Source organism: Coregonus clupeaformis, chromosome 30, assembly GCF_020615455.1.
Source record: "Coregonus clupeaformis isolate EN_2021a chromosome 30, ASM2061545v1, whole genome shotgun sequence".
NCBI classification, from domain to species: Eukaryota; Metazoa; Chordata; class Actinopteri; order Salmoniformes; family Salmonidae; genus Coregonus; species Coregonus clupeaformis.
The window spans coordinates 53,430,501-53,453,960 of record NC_059221.1 but is presented as its reverse complement, the minus strand read 5'-3'; the positions used below and the strand labels follow the sequence as shown (position 1 = coordinate 53,453,960).

At 44.5% G+C, this 23,460-nt stretch overlaps 1 protein-coding gene across 2 annotated transcripts in view; it reads left to right on the top strand.

Annotated features, from left to right (window-relative positions):
• Positions 1-23,460, top strand: part of LOC121533158 (protein kinase C alpha type) — a 215,110-nt gene that overhangs the window by 141,053 nt on the left and 50,597 nt on the right. Inside the window, exons 6-9 of one of the 2 annotated variants that reach the window (XM_041838963.2) lie at positions 7,419-7,575; positions 7,688-7,822; positions 16,535-16,628; positions 23,219-23,248. In XM_041838963.2, coding sequence (XP_041694897.2) covers positions 7,419-7,575; positions 7,688-7,822; positions 16,535-16,628; positions 23,219-23,248 — 416 coding nt within the window. The remainder of the gene's footprint in view (positions 1-7,418; positions 7,576-7,687; positions 7,823-16,534; positions 16,629-23,218; positions 23,249-23,460) is intronic. The other variant, XM_045209673.1, reaches the window with a different exon arrangement.

The following is a 23,460-nucleotide window of genomic DNA, read 5'->3' as shown; positions in this document are numbered from 1 at the left end:
CAGACTCATTTACATTTACATTTACGTCATTTAGCAGACGCTCTTATCCAGAGCGACTTACATATTGGTGCATTCACCTTATGATAGCCAGTGGGACAACCACTTTACCATTTATTTTTTAATATTTTTCTAATTTTTTAATTTTTAAAGTATATTTTTAATTTTCATTTGTTTTATATATATATATATATATATATATATATATATATAAAAACAAATGAAAATTAAAAATATACTCTAAAAATTATATATATATATATATATTGTGTGTGTGTGTGGGGGGGAATAGAAGGATTACTTTTATACTATCCCAGGTATTCCTTAAAGAGGTAGGGTTTCAAGTGTCTCCGGAAGGTGGTCAGTGACTACGCTGTCCTGGCGTCATGAGGGAGCTTGTTCCACCATTGGGGTGCCAGAGCAGCGAACAGTTTTGACTGGGCTGAGCGGGAACTGTGCTTCCGCAGAGGTAGGGGGACCAGCAGACTAGAGGTGGAAGAACGCAATGCCCTCGTTTGGGTGTAGGGACTGATCAGAGCCTGAAGGTAAGGAGGTGCCGTTCCCCTCACAGCTCCGTAGGCAAGCGCCATGGTCTTGTAGCAGATGCGGGCTTCAACTGGAAGCCAGTGGAGTGTGCGGAGGAGCAGGGTGACGTGAGAGAACTTGGGAAGGTTGAACACCAGACGGGCTGCAGCGTTCTGGATGAGTTGTAGGGGTTTAATGACACAGGCAGGGAGCCCAGCCAACAGCGAGTTGCAGTAATCCAGACGGGAGATGACAAGTGCCTGGATTAGGACCTGTGCCACTTCCTGTGTAAGGTAGGGTCGTACTCTGCGAATGTTGTAGAGCATGAACCTACAGGATCAGGTCACCGCTTTGATGTTAGCGGAGAACGACAGGGTGTTGTCCAGGGTCACGCCAAGGTTCTTTGCACTCTGGGAGGAGGACACAACAGAGTTGTCAACCGTGATGGCGAGATCATGGAGCGGGCAGTCCTTCCCCGGGAGGAAAAGCAGCTCCGTCTTGCCGAGGTTCAGCTTGAGGTGGTGATCCGACATCCACACTGATATGTCTGCCAGACATGCAGAGATGCGATTCGCCACCTGGTTATCAGAAGGGGGAAAGGAGAAGATTAATTGTGTGTCGTCTGCGTAGCAATGATAGGAGACACCATGTGAGGATATGACAGAGCCAAGTGACTTGGTGTATAGAGAGAATAGGAGAGGGCCTAGAACTGAGCCCTGGGGGACACCAGTGGTGAGAGCACGTGGTGCGGAGACAGATTCTCGCCACACCACCTGGTAGGAGCGACCTGTCGGGTAGGACGCAATCCAAGAGTGAGCCGTGCCGGAGATGCCCAACTCGGAGAGGGTGGAGAGGAGGATCTGATGGTTCACAGTATCAAAGGAGAGAGAGTTAGCTTTAGCAGTGCGGAGAGCCTCCGTGACACAGAGAAGAGCAGTCTCAGTTGAATGACCAGTCTTGAAACCTGACTGGTTTGGATCAAGAAGGTCATTCTGAGAGAGATAGCAGGAGAGTTGGCTATAGACGGCACGCTCAAGAGTTTTGGAGAGAAAAGAAAGAAGGGATACTGGTCTGTAGTTGTTGACATCGGAGGGATCGAGTGTAGGTTTTTTGAGGAGGGGTGCAACTCTCGCTTTCTTGAAGATGGAAGGGACATAGCCAGCGGACAAGGATGAGTTGATGAGCGAGGTGAGGTAAGGGAGAAGGTCTCTGGAAATGGTCTGGAGAAGAGAGGAGGGGATAGGGTCAAGCGGGCAGGTTGTTGGGCGGCCGGCCGTCACAAGTCGCAAGATTTCATCTGGAGAGAGAGGGGAGAAAGAAGTCAAAGCATAGGTTAGGGCAGTGTGAGCAGGACCAGCAGTGTCATTTGACTTAATAAATGAGGATCGGATGTCGTCAACCTTCTTTTCAAAATGGTTGACGAAGTCATCCACAGAGAGGGAGGAGGGAGGGGGGGGAGGAGGAGGATTCAGCAGGGAGGAGAAGGTGGCAAAGAGCTTCCTAGGGTTAGAGGCAGAGGCTTGACATTTAGAGTGGTAGAAAGTGGCTTTAGCAGCAGAAACGGAGGAAGAGAATGTAGAGAGGAGGGAGTGGAAAGATGACAGGTCCGCAGGGAGTCTAGTTTTCCTCCATTTCCGCTCGGCTGCCCGGAGCCCTGTTCTGTGAGTTCGCAATGAATCGTCAAGCCACGGAGCAGGAGGGGAGGGCCGAGCCGGCCGGGAGGATAGGGGACATAGAGAGTCAAAAGATTCAGAGAGGGAGGAGAGGAGGGTTGAGGAGGCAGAATCAGGAGATTGGAGGGAGAAGGATTTAGCAGAGGGAAGGGATGATAGGATGGAAGAGGAGAGAGTAGCGGGAGAGAGAGAGCGAAGGTTGCGACGGCACATTACCATCTGAGTAGGGGCAGAGTGAGTAGTGTTGGAGGAGAGCGAGAGAGAAAATGATACAAAGTAGTGGTTGGAGACTTGGAGGGGAGTTGCAGTGAGATTAGTAGAAGAACAGCATCTAGTAAAGATGAGGTCAAGCGTATTGCCTGCCTTGTGAGTAGGGGGGGACGGTGTGAGGGTGGTCTAAGGCACTGCATCGCAGTGCTAACTGTGCCACTAGAGATCCTGGTTCGAATCCAGGCTCTGTCGCAGCCGGCCGCGACCGGGAGACTCATGGGCGGCGCACAATTGGCCCAACGTCGTCCAGGGTAGGGGAGGGAATGGCCGGCAGGGATGTAGCTCAGTTGATAGAGCATGGTGTTTGCAACACCAGGGTTGTGGGTTCAGTTGATAGAGCATGGTGTTTGCAACACCAGGGTTGTGGGTTCGATTCCCACGGGTGGCCAGTATATAAAAAAATATATATGTATTCACTAACTGTAAGTCGCTCTGGATAAGAGCGTCTGCTAAATGTCTAAAATGTAAAATGTAAATGTAAATGAAAGGAGTGGAAAGAAGGAGGCAGAGAGAAATGAGTCAAAGGCAGACATATGGAGGTTAAAGTCACCCAGAACTGTGAGGGGTGAGCCATCCTCAGGAAAGGAACTTATCAAGGCGTCAAGCTCATTGATGAACTCTCCAAGGGAACCTGGAGGGCAATAAATGACAAGGATGTTAAGCTTGAATGGGCTAGTGACTGTGACAGCATGGAATTCAAATGAGGAGATAGACAGATGGGTCAGGGGGAAAAGAGAGAATGTCCACTTGGGAGAGATGAGGATTCCTGTGCCACCGCCGCGCTGACCAGATGCTCTTGGGGTATGCGAGAACACATGATCAGACGAGGAAAGAGCAGTAGGAGTAGCAGTGTTTTCTGTGGTAATCCATGTTTCCGTCAGCGCCAAGAAGTCGAGGGACTGGAGGGTGTCATAGACTGAGATGAACTCTGCCTTGTTGGTCGCAGAACGGCAGTTCCCGAGGCTACCGGAGACCTGGAACTCCACGTGGGTCATGCGCGCAGGGACCACCAGATTAGAGTGGCAGCAGCCACGCTGTGTGAAGCGTTTGTATGGCCTGTGCGGAGAGGAGAGAACAGGGATAGACAGACACATAGTTGACAGGCTACAGACTCGTACGCAAACAGACTGTTATTTATTTTGAATAAATAAGTGAGTCAGTTTCTGTGTCTGTGAGTATACACACACACAACCATCTCTGTTTCTCTCTCTCGCTCTCTCACACACACACACACACCCTTTCCCTCCCTCCCTTTGACCCCCACCCCTGTGAACTTGGTGACTGACTAACAGACCCACCCCTCTTCTTATGGTTTCAGAAAAACAACTGTATCCTAAAGCTCAAATTATCCCCCGTTATCCAGCCCAGTCGTTCTGATATTGGTGCCTCACTCCCTGACCTCTTTACATTTGACTTCATCTTCTACTGTTTATGCATTAGTTCCATTAGATTTAGAACCAATAGTGAAAGATAGGTGCTGTATGGACAACTGCAGAATTGTTGGAAAACTCCTGCAAAGAAGCAAGTTTTAGAAACATTTAGATATCATCATTTCTAACGTTGCTCCTAATATTTCTGTATTTCTTAATTCCATTATTTTACTTTTAGATTTGTGTGTATTGTTAGATATTACTGCACTGTTGGAGCTAGGAACACAAGCATTTCGCTACACATGCAATAACATCTGCTAAATATGTGTATGCGAAATATGATTTGATTTGGTACAAAGTACAAACCCATGTACTGAAAGAGAAAACAGTCTGAAAGGAGAATGAGAAGTACAGTTCTAACCAACACAATTCTATCTGACTCACTTCTTCTGCTATATCTCCGTCTATCACTCAATATACTGCACCCACTCAGACAAGGTCAGCATAAATCACGTAACAAATGCCTGTTCTTTTGAATCCAAGGCACTTTTTATAAGGAGACTGTCCTCGAGACTCTGGTATCCAAGGTAACGGTGGCGTTGAGGCCTCTTCCCCCATTCACGTCCCAGCGTGTCAATAAGGACTCAGTCACTGACTGACACGCCCACACACACTTGTAGGAGATACTCTTGTACACTTGTAGGAGATACTCTTGTACACTTGTAGGAGATACAATTGTCGGAGACGTGTGATGCGCAACCAATGTGTCAGTCCACTAAAATAAGGCTTTTTATGCACATATTCTAAAATTAAATACTGTAGATTATACAAGACCAACTGTAATTCTATCAAAGAAATCTCCATGTATTGTGTGAAGATCATCAGGTGGTAGGCAGCATGTTGTACAACTATTAGGATAGAGTCAGATGCAAGCAGCGCAGACAGACAGTCTATTAGAAGGTCTAGGGTTCCTCCTACTGGTTACTAATGGAAATAGAGTTTAGTTTTTAAAGAGAACACGAGGGTTTGTTCAAATTTGAGTTAACAATATTATTTTCTGGACAATGGGTTATACACAAGCAGTTAAATAACTTTTTGGTGGAGTTGGTTCTACACACAAGCACACTCACATAGTCCACACACCACAGTCCAGCCAGGTAATATGATGCTGTTGTCTCCTCCCCCACGCTATCAAAACTTAAGGCCATTATTCAAGGTCACTTGGATAGGCTACTGGTGCTTTGCCTACACCTTTATTTGGAACAATATTCAAAACCTAACCTTTGTATTGTGACAGTTAAAGTCGGGTCCTTGAATAAATCGTTTGTAGTAAAGGTTATGGTCATTGGTCACCTCTACATTTTAGTATGTTACCTTGGACCTATATGGAGATGTTGTGTATTGTATTTATACCAATGAAACTATAGTATAAACATAAGCCTATTGAATGTGTCTGTACATTGTATGTTCATACAGTATGTGTATACTGGATGCAATAATTAACTGGTATTTACAAAACTGGGCAGTACACATGTATTCTCATAGGTTTGTAGGTGTGAATTAATTTCTAGGACATTATACACTTTGGAAACAGATATCAAGATAGTATCTTCACATATTTTACCTACTGTCAATATTGCATGACAAAGAGTTATGCTATAATGACATCGCACATGCTTCAGAGAGTCCTGGAGGAACAGGTTCCTTACCTAGCCAAGTGTAGGCAAGAATGGGTCTGTACCAAATGGAACCCTATTCCCTATATAGTGCACTTCTTTTGACCAGGGCCTATAGGACTCTGGTCAAAAGTAGTGCACTGTATAGGGAATAAGGTGCCATTTTGAGACGCATCCTAGCTTTCTTCAATACAGTATTCCCCCATCCCAGCCTAGTTCCATTAGCAGGTTAGTTGCGAGTTAGCCTGGTTGCGAATATGTTTGTCTGCTTGTGGTTATCCATCTCCTCTGATATGCATTGTCCTGCCAGGAATGGCATTTGGTGGCAGCGGTGGGATGTAATTATGATTTCTGGTATGATGTATTGATGTTTTTATGATGTAGGCTGTTGTGTTTTGCTGTGATGTAATTGTTTTAACCCTGTTTGGACCCCAGGAAGAGGAGCTGCTGCCTTGAGTCCCAAATGGCACCCTATTCCCTATATGGCTCTGGTCAAAAGTAGTGCACTATGTAGGGCACATAGCCCCTGTCTCTCCCAATGAAGTATTCTCCCCCTCCAGCCCTCTCTCACCTCTGACAGCATACTCCATCACCCGCTATCCAAACAAGATTAACCCCAAAAATCCTCCAGCACAGGTGCAAGGGGGAGGAACAGACAGAAGCAAGTTAAAAGCTTATTTGCACATGGCTTATCGAATTGTCTCGTAACTTAATTCACTCTCATATGACAATCCCAGAGGCAGATATGTAGCCTCTTTGTTATGTAAATATAACTATCAATGGCTCATACGATATGATACAGTACAGGTTTAATTTTCAATACGTTTGGTGTTATGAGGGAAATATAATTACTTATAGTTAAAAATTGATTTAGGTAATATAATGACTATAGCTTAATATAATTACTATATCTTAATAGAATTACTATAGTTACAGTTTCTTTAATATTGATCAATTGGGACTCCCAGCATCCCCTTTTTGATGAAATTCTGTTGCTTTCCTCAAAGCGAAGATACAGGCTCTCTAAGTGTAAAGGTCAAAACTCTCCTTCATGCCAGCTGCTATCAACTTTCTCAATAAGCTGTAGTGCTGTGTTATTAGGTATGTACTGACTCTATTCATACCTGGTTTAGAGGTCTACTTCCTGTGTACATATTGCTGTATATATAGTTTTTGTGTGTATTTATTGTCATGTGTTCATTGTGTTTTTACTATGTGCTGCAAAATGGTTTGCCCCTCTGGGATAATAAAGACTCTATTACTCTACTCTACCCTATCAACACAGGGTGCCAAAATAGCATCCATTATGCAGTTTTACTCTAGTAGCTTATCTGCTCTTTTTCTGGGTCAAAGGTCAATCTAGCATTATTATCACCACCGCGCCATTATGTCAGGGCCAGCATTTGATTGACAGGACCACATGAGAAGCTGTCTCCGGGTCTCCTGGGCTTAAGGGCTTGCCTGGCCAGGCAGGCGTTCAGTTTGTCGCTCTCTGTGGCGATGCCCTGCATAATGTGCAGTGGTGTTCCGTGGCTCTGGGAGCCAGAGTGCTAATGGAGTGCTAACGTCCCTGGTGTCTGGGAGCTGTTTACTGAACATGGCTAAACACAGGACCACAGGGAAGGAGACAGGGATGCTGGTACTACTGAAATAGTAACAACAGCACACATACTGTATAACCGTCTCTAGCAGGTTTCTATGCTGTCTGCATATGGGTTATTTTTATAAAATGTCCCCTGATTTTTGAATTTCCATGCCCATTATTAAATCCATCATGCTGTTACAAGGTCACTTTATAAAGACCACACTAACTCCTCTCAAAGTAAACCACTGTACAAGCAATGATGTCACCTGTACCACTGTTAGTTCTAAATCAATCTTTTCCCCCTGTATTGTTTCTCCATCAGTGGGTGAAGGTCGAAATCTGATCCCCATGGACCCCAACGGCTCGTCTGACCCTTACGTCAAGCTCAAGCTCATCCCAGACCCCAAGAATGAGACCAAGAAGAAGACCAAGACCATCCGCGCCAACCTCAACCCCACCTGGAACGAGTCTTTCACTTTGTGAGTTGAGGTGTACCCCTGGTCACAGTGTTAGGCCCCTTTCACGTTTGTGTATTATGGGTAATGTAGTCATTATCATTAACCCTGTGCATATGTATGTGTGTTATTCCAGCAAGCTGAGGCCTACAGATAAGGACCGCAGGCTGTCTGTGGAGGTGTGGGACTGGGACCGGACCACCAGGAACGACTTCATGGGCTCCCTGTCCTTCGGTGTGTCAGAGCTGATCAAATCGCCTGTGTGTGGCTGGTAAGTACAACATTAGATGACATTCCAATGCGGTGTTCCTCTATCTGGTAGGGAATATACAGTGCCCGCCATAAATCAAATCAAATTTTATTGGTCGGATACACATATTTAGCGGATGTTATTGCAGGTGTAGCGAAATGCTTGTGTTCCTAGTAGTGCAGTAGTATCTAACAATATACACAAATCTAAAAGTAAAATAATGGAATTAAGAAATATATAAATATTAGGACGAGCAATGTCGGAGTGACATTGACTAGAATACAGTAGAATACAGTAATAACTGTATGTAATCATTATTAAAGTGACTAGTGTTTGCTGTTTGTTTTGGTTGTGTTTCAGATTATTTTGTGCCCATTAGAAATTAATGGTAAATAATGTATTGTGTCATTTTGGGGTCACTTTTATTGTAAATAAGAATATAATACAGTGGGGGGAAAAAGTATTTAGTCAGCCACCAATTGTGCAAGTTCTCCCACTTAAAAAGATGAGAGAGGCCTGTAATTTTCATCATAGGTACACGTCAACTATGACAGACAAATTGAGAAAAAAAATTCCAGACAATCACATTGTAGGATTTTTTATTAATTTATTTGCAAATTATGGTGGAAAATAAGTATTTGGTCACCTACAAACAAGCAAGATTTCTGGCTCTCACAGACCTGTAACTTCTTCTTTAAGAGGCTCCTCTGTCCTCCACTCGTTACCTGTATTAATGGCACCTGTTTGAACTTGTTATCAGTATAAAAGACACCGGTCCACAACCTCAAACAGTCACACTCCAAACTCCACTATGGCCAAGACCAAAGAGCTGTCAAAGGACACCAGAAACAAAATTGTAGACCTGCACCAGGCTGGGAAGACTGAATCTGCAATAGGTAAGCAGCTTGGTTTGAAGAAATCAACTGTGGGAGCAATTATTAGGAAATGGAAGACATACAAGACCACTGATAATCTCCCTCGATCTGGGGCTCCACGCAAGATCTCACCCTATGGGGTCAAAATGATCACAAGAACGGTGAGCAAAAATCCCAGAACCACACGGGGGGACCTAGTGAATGACCTGCAGAGAGCTGGGACCAAAGTAACAAAGCCTACCATCAGTAACACACTACGCCGCCAGGGACTCAAATCCTGCAGTGCCAGATGTGTCCCCCCTGCTTAAGCCAGTACATGTCCAGGCCCGTCTGAAGTTTGCTAGAGTGCATTTGGATGATCCAGAAGAGGATTGGGAGAATGTCATATGGTCAGATGAAACCAAAATAGAACTTTTTTGGTAAAAACTCAACTCGTCGTGTTTGGAGGACAAAGAATGCTGAGTTGCATCCAAAGAACACCATACCTACTGTGAAGCATGGGGGTGGAAACATCATGCTTTGGGGCTGTTTTTCTGCAAAGGGACCAGGACGACTGATCCGTGTAAAGGAAAGAATGAATGGGGCCATGTATCGTGAGATTTTGAGTGAAAACCTCCTTCCATCAGCAAGGGCATTGAAGATGAAACGTGGCTGGGTCTTTCAGCATGACAATGATCATAAACACACCGCCCGGGCAACGAAGGAGTGGCTTCGTAAGAAGCATTTCAAGGTCCTGGAGTAGCCTAGCCAGTCTCCCGATCTCAACCCTATAGAAAATCTTTGGAGGGAGTTGAAAGTCCGTGTTGCCCAGCGACAGCCCCAAAACATCACTGCTCTAGAGGAGATCTGCATGGAGGAATGGGCCAAAATACCAGCAACAGTGTGTGAAAACCTTGTGAAGACTTACAGAAAACGTTTGACCTGTGTCATTGCCAACAAAGGGTATATAACAAAGTATTGAGAAACTTTTGTTATTGACCAAATACTTATTTTCCACCATAATTTGCAAATAAATTCATAAAAAATCCTACAATGTGATTTTCTGGAAAAAAAATGCTCATTTTGTCTGTCATAGTTGACGTGTACCTATGATGAAAATTACAGACCTCTCTCATCTTTTTAAGTGGGAGAACTTGCACAATTGGTGGCTGACTAAATACTTTTTTTCCCCACTGTATGTTTCTAACCACTTCTACATGAATATGGATGCAACCATGATGACAGATAATCCTGAATTAATCGTGAATAATGATGAGTGAGAAAGTTATAGACGCCTACAACATACAATTTACAGTAATCCCTCGTTTATCGCGGGGTTACGTTCAAAATGACCCGCGATAAGTGAAATCCGCGAAATAGAAAACTTTTTTTTTTTACAATTAGCAACTATTACATGTATACAAATACAGTGACTCACGTGTAGGCCGTTTCACTGCTCTTCAGACTGGGCCGCTGCATCCTGACTGCGCTCTGCAGTGTTCTCTTCTTCTGAAGCCCGCGGTGCAGGTGTGTTTGTTCGGGAGAAGAACATAGTGATAGGCAGCTGTTGTCGCTCTTTTTTCTTCTTTGCAAAAAGATCCTTGTACACCGACATGCCACCATCGATTACGTTGGAGAACTGTAACGAACGGCTCATCAAAGGGTCCCATTCCTCAGCTACTCGCTTAAGTTCAGTGGCCATTCGCACCATGGTTGCTAAGCGACCAAGCGTTAGTCCTTCCTCCTCATCTCTCGTGTCCTCTTCTCCTTCTTCTCTTTCATCGCCGCTTTGTGGCTTTGTCATTTCTGCCAGCTCTGCATCGGTCAGCGGCTGTGCGTCTCCATCAATCAGGGCGTTTATGTCATCCGGACTCATGTCATTAAAGCCGTCTCCTCCAATCTGTTTAGCCAGATTCACAGCTGTTTCTACGGCAGAGTGGTGGACCTCGTCAAGCGAGCCTCCGGTTGCGTTTTGCACTGCCTCTGGCCATAGTTTTTCAGCAGGCCTTCAGAGTTTCCGTTTTCATTTCCTGAATGGCCCTCTGAATGTTTTGGAGACACGATGCGATGGTGTATCCACGCCAGTAGTCCTTCAGTGAGAAATCTTGATCCGAGTCCATAAGGCGTCAACAAGATGTTGCAGGGTGTTGCGCGTATAGAGAGCCTTGAAAGCACGGATGACTCCTTGGTCCATGGGCTGAATCAGGGATGTAGTGTTTGGCGGCAGAAATTCGATTTGCACACCATCATATGCCAAATCATTACCGTGACCTCCGGGCGTTGTCAAGGAGCAGAAGCACTTTAAAGTCCAGTCCCTTTCCTCTCAAATAACACTTGACCTCCGGGATGAAACAGTTTTTGAACCAATCCAGATTGAGCGCTTTTGTCATCCAAGCCTTTGCATTGTACATCCAGTAAACAGGCAAATCATCCTTATTTTTGTTTTTCAGCGCCCTGGGATTTTTAGACCTGTAAATCAGCCCCGGTTTAATCATGAAACCTGCGGCATTTCCGCACATAGCCAGGGTCAAACGGTCTTTGTGAACTTTAAATCCTGGGGCTTTGGCTTCTTCCTGCATGATGAAGGTGCGGGAGGGCATTCGTTTCCAAAATAAGGCAGTCTCATCCATGTTAAAAACTTGTTCGGGCTTATATCCCCCCCTCCTCAATGATCGCCTTGAATTTATTGTTCACGAAGGCTTCTGCCTCAGCGGTATCCGCAGACGCCATCTCACCGTGCAGACAAACATTTTTAAGTCCAAAGCGTTTCTTAAACTTTTCAAACCAGCCCTTGCTTGCATTAAATGCGCTTGGCACTTTGTCAGCAGCACTTGCTGGGGGCCTGGCATCCTCTCCCACTGTGTCAGCAGCACTTGCTGAGGGCCCGGCATCCTCTCCCTCTTCCCCGTCACTGACAGCAAAGTTTTCATACAGCATTCTCGCTTTTGTGCAGATAACGTTTGTATCCAGGGTTATGTTTTTTTCCTGCAGTCATTAGTCCACAGAGCTAATGCCGTCTCCATCCGTACCATGGTCTTGTTGCGGACAGTTACAACCCTTTTTTTTTTTTTTTTAAAATTGACTGCTGCTGTCGTCCTTATGTTTTTTTCCTCCTTCTTTATGTAACGAACGGAAGATTCATTGATTCCGTAATGGCGAGCAACGGCTGCATAGCTTTTACCTTCCCTTAGCATGTCCAGAAGTTTAACTTTATCTGAGATAGGTAGCATCTTCCGCCGTTTGGGCCCATCCGCAGGTGCTTTTGTCGGTCCAGGCCGTTTCATCGACATTATGGGTTTAGGAGATGTTCGAAATTACAAGATAATTTGGCCAACTTAATGTAAATTTGCCAAGCTGTTTTATGTACGTACACATAACTGCACGAGACGACAAAATGATAGCACAATTCGTAGCATGTTTTGATACAAGAAGCGGGAGTGAGTTTTTAGCGAATCAGAATGCAGAGCACAATGCACCAAAAAAAAAAATGCATTATGAAAATCCGCGAAATAGCGAATCCGCGATAAGTGAACCGCGAAGTGGCGAGGGATCACTGTATACAACGAGTGGGTCTAATCCTGAATGCTGATGGGATAAAACCGCATTTCAGCCTGTGTCTATTCCACAAGTTGCCACCGGCTAAATCTATGACGTTAAAATGCCTATTTACTCTGTTCCATCTGAATGCGCAATCTACTGTCTCATCAGCCCAGCCAGGCAATTTATAAACTTGATCTCCGCTATAAAAAGCTTTTAAACTAACATTTAATTTTCAACAGCGGAGATTTGTATAAACCTTGCTGTCTGTCTCTCCGACATTTGCAACATTGTTTCAATATTCAATTTCAATCTACTGCTGTCCCATAGTAATGAACGTGTTGTGAGTCGGGACGAGACAGACAGGCAGGCAGCATTTCTCAGCCAGTCGAAATCATGAATCAGCTGGCATCATTTGTATGGATATATACAGTGAGGGAAAAAAGTATTTGATCCCCTGCTGATTTTGTACTTTTGCCCACTGACAAAGACATGATCAGTCTATAATGTTAATGGTAGGTTTATTTGAACAGTGAGAGACAGAGTAACAACAAAAAAATCTAGAAAAACGCATGTCAAAAATGTTATGAATTGATTTGCATTTTAATTAGGGAAATAAGTATTTGACCCCTCTGCAAAACATGACTTAGTACTTGGTGGCAAAACCCTTGTTGGCAATCACAGAGGTCAGACGTTTCTTGTAGTTGGCCACCAGGTTTGCAGACATCTCAGGAGGGATTTTGTCCCACTCCTCTTTGCAGATCTTCTCCAAGTCATTAAGGTTTCGAGGCTGACGTTTGGCAACTCGAACCTTCAGCTCCCTCCACAGATTTTCTATGGGATTAAGGTCTGGAGACTGGCGAGGCCACTCCAGGACCTTAATGTGCTTCTTCTTGAGCCACTCCTTTGTTGCCTTGGCCATGTGTTTTGGGTCATTGTCATGCTGGAATACCCATCCACGACCCATTTTCAATGCCCTGGCTGAGGGAAGGAGGTTCTCACCCAAGATTTGACGGTACATGGCCCCGTCCATCGTCCCTTTGATGCGGTGAAGTTGTCCTGTCCTCTTAGCAGAAAAACACCCCCAAAGCATAATGTTTCCACCTCCATGTTTGACGATGGGGATGGTGTTCTTGGGGTCATAGGCAGCATTCCTCCTCCTCCAAACACGGCAAGTTGAGTTGATGCCAAAGAGCTCGATTTTGGTCTCATCTGACCACAACACTTTCACCCAGTTCTCCTCTGAATCATTCAGATGTTCATTGGCAAACTTCAGACGGGCCTGTATATGTGCTTTCTTGAGCAGGGGGGACCTTGCGGGCGCTGCAGGATTTCAGTCCTTCACGGCGTAGTGTGTTACCAATTGTTTTCTTGGTGACTATGGTCCCAGCTGCCTTGAGATCATTGACAAGATCCTCCCGTGTAGTTCTGGGCTGATTCCTCACCGTTCTTATGATCATTGCAACTCCACGAGGTGAGATCTTGCATGGAGCCCCAGGCCGAGGGAGATTGACAGTTATTTTGTGTTTCTTCCATTTGCGAATAATCGCACCAACTGTTGTCACCTTCTCACCAAGCTGCTTGGCGATGGTCTTGTAGCCCATTCCAGCCTTGTGTAGGTCTACAATCTTGTCCCTGACATCCTTGGAGAGATCTTTGGTCTTGGCCATGGTGGAGAGTTTGGAATCTGATTGATTGATTGCTTCTGTGGACAGGTGTCTTTTATACAGGTAACAAGCTGAGATTATGAGCACTCCCTTTAAGAGTGTGCTCCTAATCTCAGCTCGTTACCTGTATAAAAGAAACCTGGGAGCCAGAAATCTTTCTGATTGAGAGGGGGTCAAATACTTATTTCCGTCATTAAAATGCAAATCAATTTATAACATTTTTGACATGCGTTTTTCTAGATTTTTGTTGTTGTTATTCTGTCTCTCACTGTTCAAATAAACCTACCATTAAAATGATAGACTGATCATTTCTTTGTCAGTGGGCAAACGTACAAAATCAGCAGGGGATCAAATACTGTTTTCCCTCACTGTACAAAAAAATGTCAATTGAAAAAAGGTAAAATGAAACGCAGCTAATTTGCAGTCTTTCCAGCTTCAGGTTGAAGTGATTGTGTTACTGTAGCTGTGTTGTTGGCTAGCTCCTCTGAACAACAGTGTCCTGACGAGTGAGCACATTTTCTTTGCCAGGTGAAATCGCGCCTCATTAGCTCATTTGTTATGGATGTATCCAAATAAATGTCACTAGAAAACAGCTTAAACAAATGCAAATGCAGCTACTTTGCTGTTATTCTGGCTGCACTTTTTGACGTGACTGTAAATTAGCCGTAGTTGACTAGCTTGTAAGCAAGGGATAAGAACGTTGCCAGCCAGTATGGCAATGGAACATTTAGAATGAACGACTGGGTCGTTAGATACAGAACAAAAAGACTTGAATATGTTGGTAACCCGTTGTATAGAAGTGATAATGCCCTCAAAGCCGGTGTTTGGAGGATATATTGGCACGGTTTGTGTCGGGCCTAACAACACCCGTGCCAATATATCCTCCAAACACTGGCTTCTTTGGCATTATCATTTAAACATATCATACCCCCCAAAAGATGCTAATCTCACCTGTTATTGTAATGAGAGGTTAGCATCTTTTGGGGGTATGATATTTGTGCGTCTGTAACTTTCTCACTCATCATTATTCACGATTCATTCAGGATTATCCGTCATCATGGTAGCATCCACATTAATGTAGAAGTGTTTAGAAACATATTATATTCTTGTTTACAATAAAAGTTACCCCAAAATGACACACTACATTATATACCATTCATTTCTATTGGGCACAAAATAATCTGAAACACAACCAAAACAAACAGAAAATGCATCCAACAAATTTGTAGAGTCACAAGCTCAAATACTTAACTTTTTGCTACTTTAATACACATATAAGTGAATTTGTCCCAATACTTTCAGTCCCCTAAAATGGGGGCAATATGTACAAGAACATTTCAAAAATGGATGAAAATACCCTCAAATTAAAAATGGCAGTCTGCACTTTAACTTCATAGTCATTGTTTGATTTCAAATCCAAACGTTTGGAGTATAGTAAAAAATGTTTCACAGTCCCAATAATTACGGAGGGCACTGTACTTGTGTATCGTTTTTTTGTATTGTGTTTTATGTAGACTGCAGGAAGAGTAGCAGTCACTAAGTTAATAGTGAAGAAGGGATCCTAATAAACATACTGGATACTTCATTTAATTTATTCTGGTTTACCGTTTTGAAGCAATCGCAGCTGTAATCGGATATTCTTTTGGGGGTAATCGGATTTCTATTTGAAAAGAGCGGTGATAAATCAAGATTATCTTTCGGATATAAGTGCCTTCTTCTCAATTTACCTGCATTTCATATCATTGTTTGTCATCGTCACAGAGCCTCTTGGCGCTGTAGTCCCTTATATCTCAGTCTGGTACAAACCAATCATTAATCACAACAGCAACAGTGAACTTTATGTCCATAGCTCAGTGCCCTTTGAGGTATCATCTAATAGCCGTGGGTCATAAATAGTGATGTGTTTCATGAGCACCGCCAACACAAGGATAATTCTGGCCCAGTGGACTGGAGCCAAAGGAACTATTGCGTTGTGATGAACTATGTGTCTGGGCCAAGTGGGTGTGAATCAGGAGGGAGAGCGAGATAGCGGGATAGAGGGATGCAGGGAGGGAGGGAGGAATGCAGAGACGTAAATTAGTGGCCGCTCCATACCTAGCTTTTTGTCTCCGGGTAGAACATCTCTGTCTGGGGTTTTTCAGTTTTATAGGCTGTTGAGATGTTTTTATGCTGACTCTTAGAAACATGCTGTTACTTTTAACACTTATCTACTGGACTATAAATAGCAAGCTGGGTCTCAGAAAGTCCATGTGCTTGGATTCACATCTATAATGTTGTTTTTGTAAACAATCATAATTGAAATACTCTCTCTCTCTCTCTCTCTCTCTCTCTCTCTCTCTCTCTCTCTCTCTCTCTCTCTCTTTCTCTCTTTCTCTCTCTCTCTCTCTCTCTCTCTCTCTCTCTCTCTCTCTCTCTCTCTCTCTCTCTCTCTCTCTCTCTCTCTCTCTCTCTCTCTCTCTCTCTCTCTCTCTCTCTCTCTCTCTCTCTCTCTCTCTCTCTCTCTCTCTCTCTCTCTCTCTCTCTCTCTCTCTCTCTCTCTCTCTCTCTCTCTCTCTCTCTCTCTCTCTCTCTCTCTCTCTCTCTCTCTCTCTCTCTCTCTCTCTCTCTCTCTCTCTCTCTCTCTCTCTCTCTCTCTCTCTCTTTCTCTCTTTCTCTCTCTCTCCCCCCCCTCTCAGGTACAAGATGTTGAACCAAGAGGAGGGCGAGTACTACAACGTGCCCATCTCAGAGGAGGATGACGGGAACGAGGAGCTCAGACAGAAGTTTGAGGTAAGGCCTCAGAGACAGGACTGGAGAACATATTATCCCAATGTCTTTGGTTACTATAGCCCTTCCTTCTTTCATCAAACATTCTGTGTTTTTATTACACGTTTATGACAGTCGTGATATGTCTCTTTGTATGCCTCTTAGTTTGTATGAGTGACTTCTGTTTTCTTCTAGTGTGTCATATAGTAACAAGTGTGTTTTTTTATGTTTATGATATCTACATGTTATGTTTGTGACTATAGCTAAGTGAACTAATCAAATTAAGTCATTGAGTCCTGATGGCTTCTTCCAAAGCCACTCCACAACCACATTAAACTGGCATAATTTAATTTGGCCCTTCTCCATGATATGTTTGCATTTCAAAATGGCCACCATCCCCCTCCAGACCGTAAGCACTGGACATAAAAGGGTCAGGGATTCTCCATGGAAACAGGGCTGTTAATTAAAACTCTGTTGCGCTGCTCGTCTTTCTTCGGCGCCCAATGAGAGGCTGCCTCGTTGTTAATTACTCTGGGTGGCTCACAGGTGGGGTGGTCTTTTTCTCTTCCTCCTCCAAGACAATAGTACATTCAGCTTTGTAGATACAGGCCTATAGAATATGGTAGGATTTGACCTTTGACCCCCGCTGTTCTAGAATCAGTGGAAACTCAGACTGGTGTCACTGTAAAGCAGTCAGTTCATCAGCACAGACATGGATTTGGGCAGGCAGGAATCCTGAGAATATCAGTTTTAGTTTATATTTTAATTATATTCCAAAAGCTTCATAATTGATTGAATGATATGGATAGGTCAGGGGTGTCAAACTAATTTAGCCCCTGGGGCCGCATTCGGGCTTTAACGAGGTCCGGAGGGCCGCAGTGAAAATGGGTTATATTTCCTTGCCATCAGAATTTGCAAAATATTGTCCTCTATCCATCGTCTTTCGAATTTTTGATGCTCCCTGACTGTCTAGTGATTTATTAGCAAGCTGGACAGTCAAGAAACTGTATTTATGTAGGTCCATTGACTGTGCACAGTGATTATAAGCGAGCTGGACAGTCAAGAAACTGAATGAATTTAAGTCCATTATCATTTCTACATAGTTTCGATTTGGGTTTAGTCATTTTAAAGTATATTGAGTTTTTACTCAAACCACCTATGCATTAGATTTTCATTCTAGAACTGTTATTCCGTTTCTTTCAGTTACTCTTGTGTTGCCCTTTGGGTACATCAGGTAGATACTGCCGATGGCCTTTTGTTACATTTAGACTGAGCCTTGTCCAATAGACAGAGGCTGGTAACAGTAAATAGAATACAGTATTGATGGATATGCTTGACCCATCCATTGCCCTTTCACTTCTCGGTCATATTGAGTGCAGACTCGGCCTGGGGCCACAGACATCACACTGTGTACCCAGCAGGGCCCTCTCTCTCTGTCTCTCTCTGTCTCTCTCTCTCTGTCTCTCTCTCTCTCTCTCCCCCCCCCTCCCCTCTCTCTCTCAATTCAATTCAATTTGCTTTATTGGCATGACGTAACAATGTACATATTGCCAAAGCTTACTTTGGATATTTACACTATTAACATAATTAAAATAATAATAATCAATATTGTCAATGGGACAACAGTAACAACAATAACCAAGGGTCAAAATAACCATTGAACAATAACAATATAGAGGACAGGTTGTTTGTTCTGTCAGACACTGTCCCTCATCTTATGGCAGGCAGCAATGTAGTGCGCTGCCAACCCACAGCTCTCTGCGTCCTCCCCCAACAGGACGGGTAGCCAATTCTCATCAGAGAGGTCTTTGAAACTTTGAAAAACAGTTTCAAATTTGGGGTAATGACACTCTCAAATTGTTTTATATTTTTGACATTTTGTCAGGAAATGCAGCTCTGTCTCAGGTTCTGCTGTGGTGCAGTGGTTGCACAGCCTTTCCTCTACAGGGAGCCATGTTTTCCTGTGTCTACCCTTCTCAATGGCAAGGCTGTGCTCACTGAGCCTGTACTTTGTCAAGGTTTTTCTAAGGTTTTGATCAGTTACCATGGTCAAATAGTTAGCCACGGTGTACTGTCGATTTAGGGCCAAATAGCACTGCATTTTACTTTGTGCTTGTGCTTCTGTTTCCCAATAAGCAATGTAGTTTTGTTTTGACTGTGTTGTAATTTGGTTTATTCTGATTGATTGGATGTTCTGGTCCTGAGGCTTCAGTGTGTTAGTAGAACAGGTTTGTGAACTCAGCCCCAGGACCAGCTCTCTCTCTCTCTCTCTCTCTCTCTCTCTCTCTCTCTCTCTCTCTCTCTCTCTGTCTTCTCTCTCTCTCTGTCTTCTCTCTCTCTCTGTCTCTGTCTCTCTCTCTCGCCCTCTTTCTCTCTCTCTCTCTCTCTCCTCGCTCTCTCTCTCTCTCTCTCTCTCTCTCTCTCTCTCTCTCTCTCTCTCTCTCTCTCTCTCTCTGTCTTCTCTCTCTCTCTCTCTCTCTCTCTCTCTCTCTGTCTTCTCTCTCTCTGTCTCTGTCTCTCTCTCTCGCCCTCTTTCTCTCTCTCTCTCTCTCTCTCTCTCTCTCTCTCTCTCTCTCTCTCTCTCTCTCTCTCTCTCTCTCTCGCTCTCTCTCTCTCTCTTTCTCTCTCCCCCCCTCTGCCCTCTTCTCTCTCTGTCAGCCCTAATTGAGGTCAGGCTGTGAATGGATGCCAGTTCTCAGGAGGGCATTTAAGGCGGGCTGTAACTCAGAGATCGTCTCTGTATCTGTCCAGCCTTATCCACCCCATCATCCACCCCCTCCCTCCCTCTAACTCTATCCACTGCTCACCTTCCATCATCAGGGGGAGTGGAGGGATGGAGGGGTTAGAGTCGGAGGGGGAGAGAAGGAGGGGTTGATGGGGGTGGAAAGATGGTCATTGTGGGACTAGGAGGAGACGTAGACGTAGAGCAGGGGGAAGGGGGGTGATGGAAGTTCTGTCAGCAAGGAAAGACCTACAGTAGGTCTCGGGGTACCTGTTGGGCTAAGGCTGGCTTGTTTGTGGTTGCCATAGCAACTATCACCCGCCCTCCTCCCTCACACTAACATATACACACACACACACACACACACACACACACACACACACACACACACACACACACACACACACACACACACACACATACATAGATAGATGCACACACAGACATCCAAACACACACAAACACATACCAATGCCCCCCCATTGACCCGTGTGTTGACGCGGTGTGGTTCTGAGGCAGGGAGCCGCTACAATGTGTGTCCACCTAACACACAAACACACCCTTTAGGCAGACTCAAACCCCCCCTTTCCCCTAATACACACACACACCCCCAGGCAGACACCTCTCACTCTACTCCTGTTGTCACGGATTCTGCCGAGACTGCCTTTCCTTCTGGCTCGGGCAGGCTTCGGCGTTCGTCGTCACCGGAGTACTAGCTGCTGCCGCTCTATGTTATATGTTTCTATGTTCACTTGATTGTTGTCTGTTGTTGCGCACCTGTTCCCCATTATGTTAGTTTGTTACCTTTAACTGGTACGTACAAGAGGTCAGGGGTTAATGGGCTGAGTTCACTTCCTGTTGTTATTTACAGTAACTACTGTGTCTGTCTGTTTGGTCCAAGAAAAGAGCTCTCCCTCTGTCTTTCTCTTTCTATCTATGTCTCTTCCTCCCTCTTTCTGTCTCTCCCTATCTCTCTTCCCCTGTCTCCCTCCCCCTCTCACTCTCTGCCTGCCCTTCTCTCTCTATTCCTTTTTCTCTCTCTCTCTCTCCCTTACCGTAACTCTCCCTCCTCTCTCTCTCTCTCTCTCTCTCTCTCTCTCTCTCTCTCGCCTTACCGTAACTCTCCCTCCTCTCTCTCTCTCTCTCTCTCTCTCTCTCTCTCTCTCTCTCCCTTACCGTAACTCTCCCTCCTCTCTCTCTCTCTCTCTCTCTCTCTCTCCCTTACCGTAACTCTCCCTCCTCTCTCTCTATCTCTCTCTCTCCCTTACCGTAACTCTCCCTCCTCTCTCTCTCTCTCTCTTTCTCTCTCTCTCTCTCTCCCTTACCGTAACTCTCCCTCCTCTCTCTCGCTCTCTCTCTCTCTCTCTCTCTCTCTCTCTCTCTCTCTCTCTCTCTCTCTCTCTCTCTCTCTCTCTCTCTCTCTCTCTCTCTCTCTCCCCCTTACCGTAACTCTCCCTCCTCTCTCTCTCTCTCTCTCTCTCTCTCTCTCTCCCTTACCGTAACTCTCCCTCCTCTTTCTCTATCTCTCTCACTCCCTTACCGTAACTCTCCCTCCTCTCTCTCTCTCTCTCTCTCTCTCTCTCTCTCTCTCTCTCTCTCTCTCTCTCTCTCTCTCCCCTTACCGTAACTCTCCCTCCTCTCTCTCTCTCTCTCTCTCTCTCTCTCTCTCTCTCTCTCTCTCTCTCTCTCTCTCTCTCTCTCTCTCTCTCTCTCTCTCTCTCTCTCTCTCCCTTACCGTAACTCTCCCTCCTCTCTCATCTGTGCTCTGTGAGACCTCTGGATGCCCACCCTTTGGCCTGTCAAATCTAATGCCTGAGTTTCTCTCCTCCCTTTACCCCGTCTCTCTCCCTCTGTTCCAGGATTGCCAAATTAACTATCACTTCCTAAAGGTATCTCTCCTCTCCTCTGCTCCTCTCCTCCCTTCCGCTGTCTCCTTTCCTCGCCTCTGCTCCTCTCCTCCCTTCCGCTGTCTCCTTTCCTTTCCTCTGTTCCTCTTTTTATCTACCTTCTTTGTGTCCAATCACTCATTTTCTCACTCTCATCCTATCTCTGATCATTTGTATGTGGTTTGAGGCTGCTGCAAATAGATCCAGTTTACTAACAATTTGTTCTCAGTGTGGGGTTGGGATTAGCGCAAGAACAAGAGCCATCAGATAGCAGGAATTGCTCTCATAAATCATTGTCTGGAGCTGTAAATGGCCTTGTGTTTTGTTGAGAATACCAAGTGTAAATCTGTCAAGCTGTAAGGGAAATTTGACAAATTCATTCTGGTATTATATAGTCCTGCAATAAAAATATATATTGCTTTTCTTTATATAAATATTGCTTTTCTTTATATATTCATTACAAATCTAGAGTTTATGGAACTACATACATACAGGTAGGCTACTTCCACAATAAAATAGGATAGTATACAAATGTTCTACAGGGCTGCCTTATTGGTTGCGGATCTACTTCCTCATTATATCATCCAATAACCTCTGTAGACCCCAAGGACAGAAGACAGATACATGTTTCAGTGCCTGTTCATTACAGGGACATTGCAGCCAACCCATCCCCCACATACACACTCTGTTCTTCTCCTCCTCTTCACTCGCTCCCCTCCACCTCTATCTTTTTTCCTCGTCTACCGGTCCTCCACCTCGTCTTTATTATTATTTGATTGTAATTTTTTTGTCATTTAGCAGACGCGCTTATCCAGAGTGACTTACAGTAGTGAGTGCATACATTTTCATACTTTTTTCGTACTGGTCCCCCGTGGGAGTCGAACCCACAACCCTGGCTACCCCGGACCTCTCCCCCCGTCGCTTATTCCTCCCTCCTTAACTGTATAGGGGGTGTCCATGGATACTGCAGTCACATACACCTAACCTGGATGGACTGGGCATAGGGAAAGGGGATATGGGGGGTGGGAATTGGGCTGTAACTGGGTGGAAGGAGATTGTTAGTAAATGTTTCCTGTCCATGTCTGTCTGTGTACAGTATGATGTCTGTCCGTGTGTCTGTCTGTGTATGATGTCCGTCTGTCTGTCTGTCATCATCAAACGTTTTGTGTCTTTTTTCTTTGTCTCTCTTATCACTATCTGGTCATATTTCGTCTTCCTGCTTTGTGGCCTGTAGGTTCTTTTTGGATGCTTGGTCTATACTAGAGCAGGACAGGGGGGGAATTTAAGCTGTGTGCCTATAGCAATGAGAGGTCAATAGAAAGATAGACAGAACAGTTAGTTAGGCACGTCTCCATTTGTTCAGTTTGGACTTTATAGGGCCATAATGTGACTTTTACTATATCTTTATAAACACAAGCATTTCGTTGCACCCGCTAATACATCTGCTAAACTGTGTACGTGACTAATAAATGTATTTATAAACTTTGATTTGAGGATTTTATTTAAATCACGTTGTTCATTGCTTATCCACAAGAGGGCAGTATCAAGCCAGGTTTTAAAATGCATTGCATGTAGGTGCAGTGAATCGAATACAGCACAATTGTATTTATCATTATCTAAAGTTATCATGAAAAGCATGATTTATGACTTGCTGGATTATGGTTTTAGACCCTCAATTTCATAGTGTCAGTTTGTGGTCATTTTTTGTTAAGGAATTTGTCCTAAAGGAAATGCCACTCTAGACAAACTCTATCAGCTCAAAATGATTCTGAATGCATTTGTTTTGTCTTTTGTTAGTGAGAGAAAGAAACGCAATAAGAAAGCCATGGTTTTCGTTTCCCTCAAGTTGAGTCCACACCAGTTACCACTAGCACTTCATTGTAAACCCAGTATGAGCGAATGGGCTCCTGAGATAAAGCGTGTCTGTATGGTAGTGCCACTGAAAGTATGGCTGTGTCTCAGCTGTCAGACATTATTTATTCATCTCTCCCCTGCTGTGGTTGCAGGGCCAGACAAAGGACAAAGCCAAAGTTCAGGTGCGTCCGAGAGGAAGTAAGGCCGGTTTTGCGAGTCTCTCCCTCTCGTTGGCTTCGCTTATAGGTGTGCTGTGGTCTGCATCGCCCAATAGTGTGCTGCCTATACCTTACTAGCTATTTCTAGGCCCCGCGCACTAAACAACCCCTAGCCCCTGTAGCATAGACACTTGTCTAAATAAGACAGGAGTGGAAAGGTGTAAGCAATATAGCGA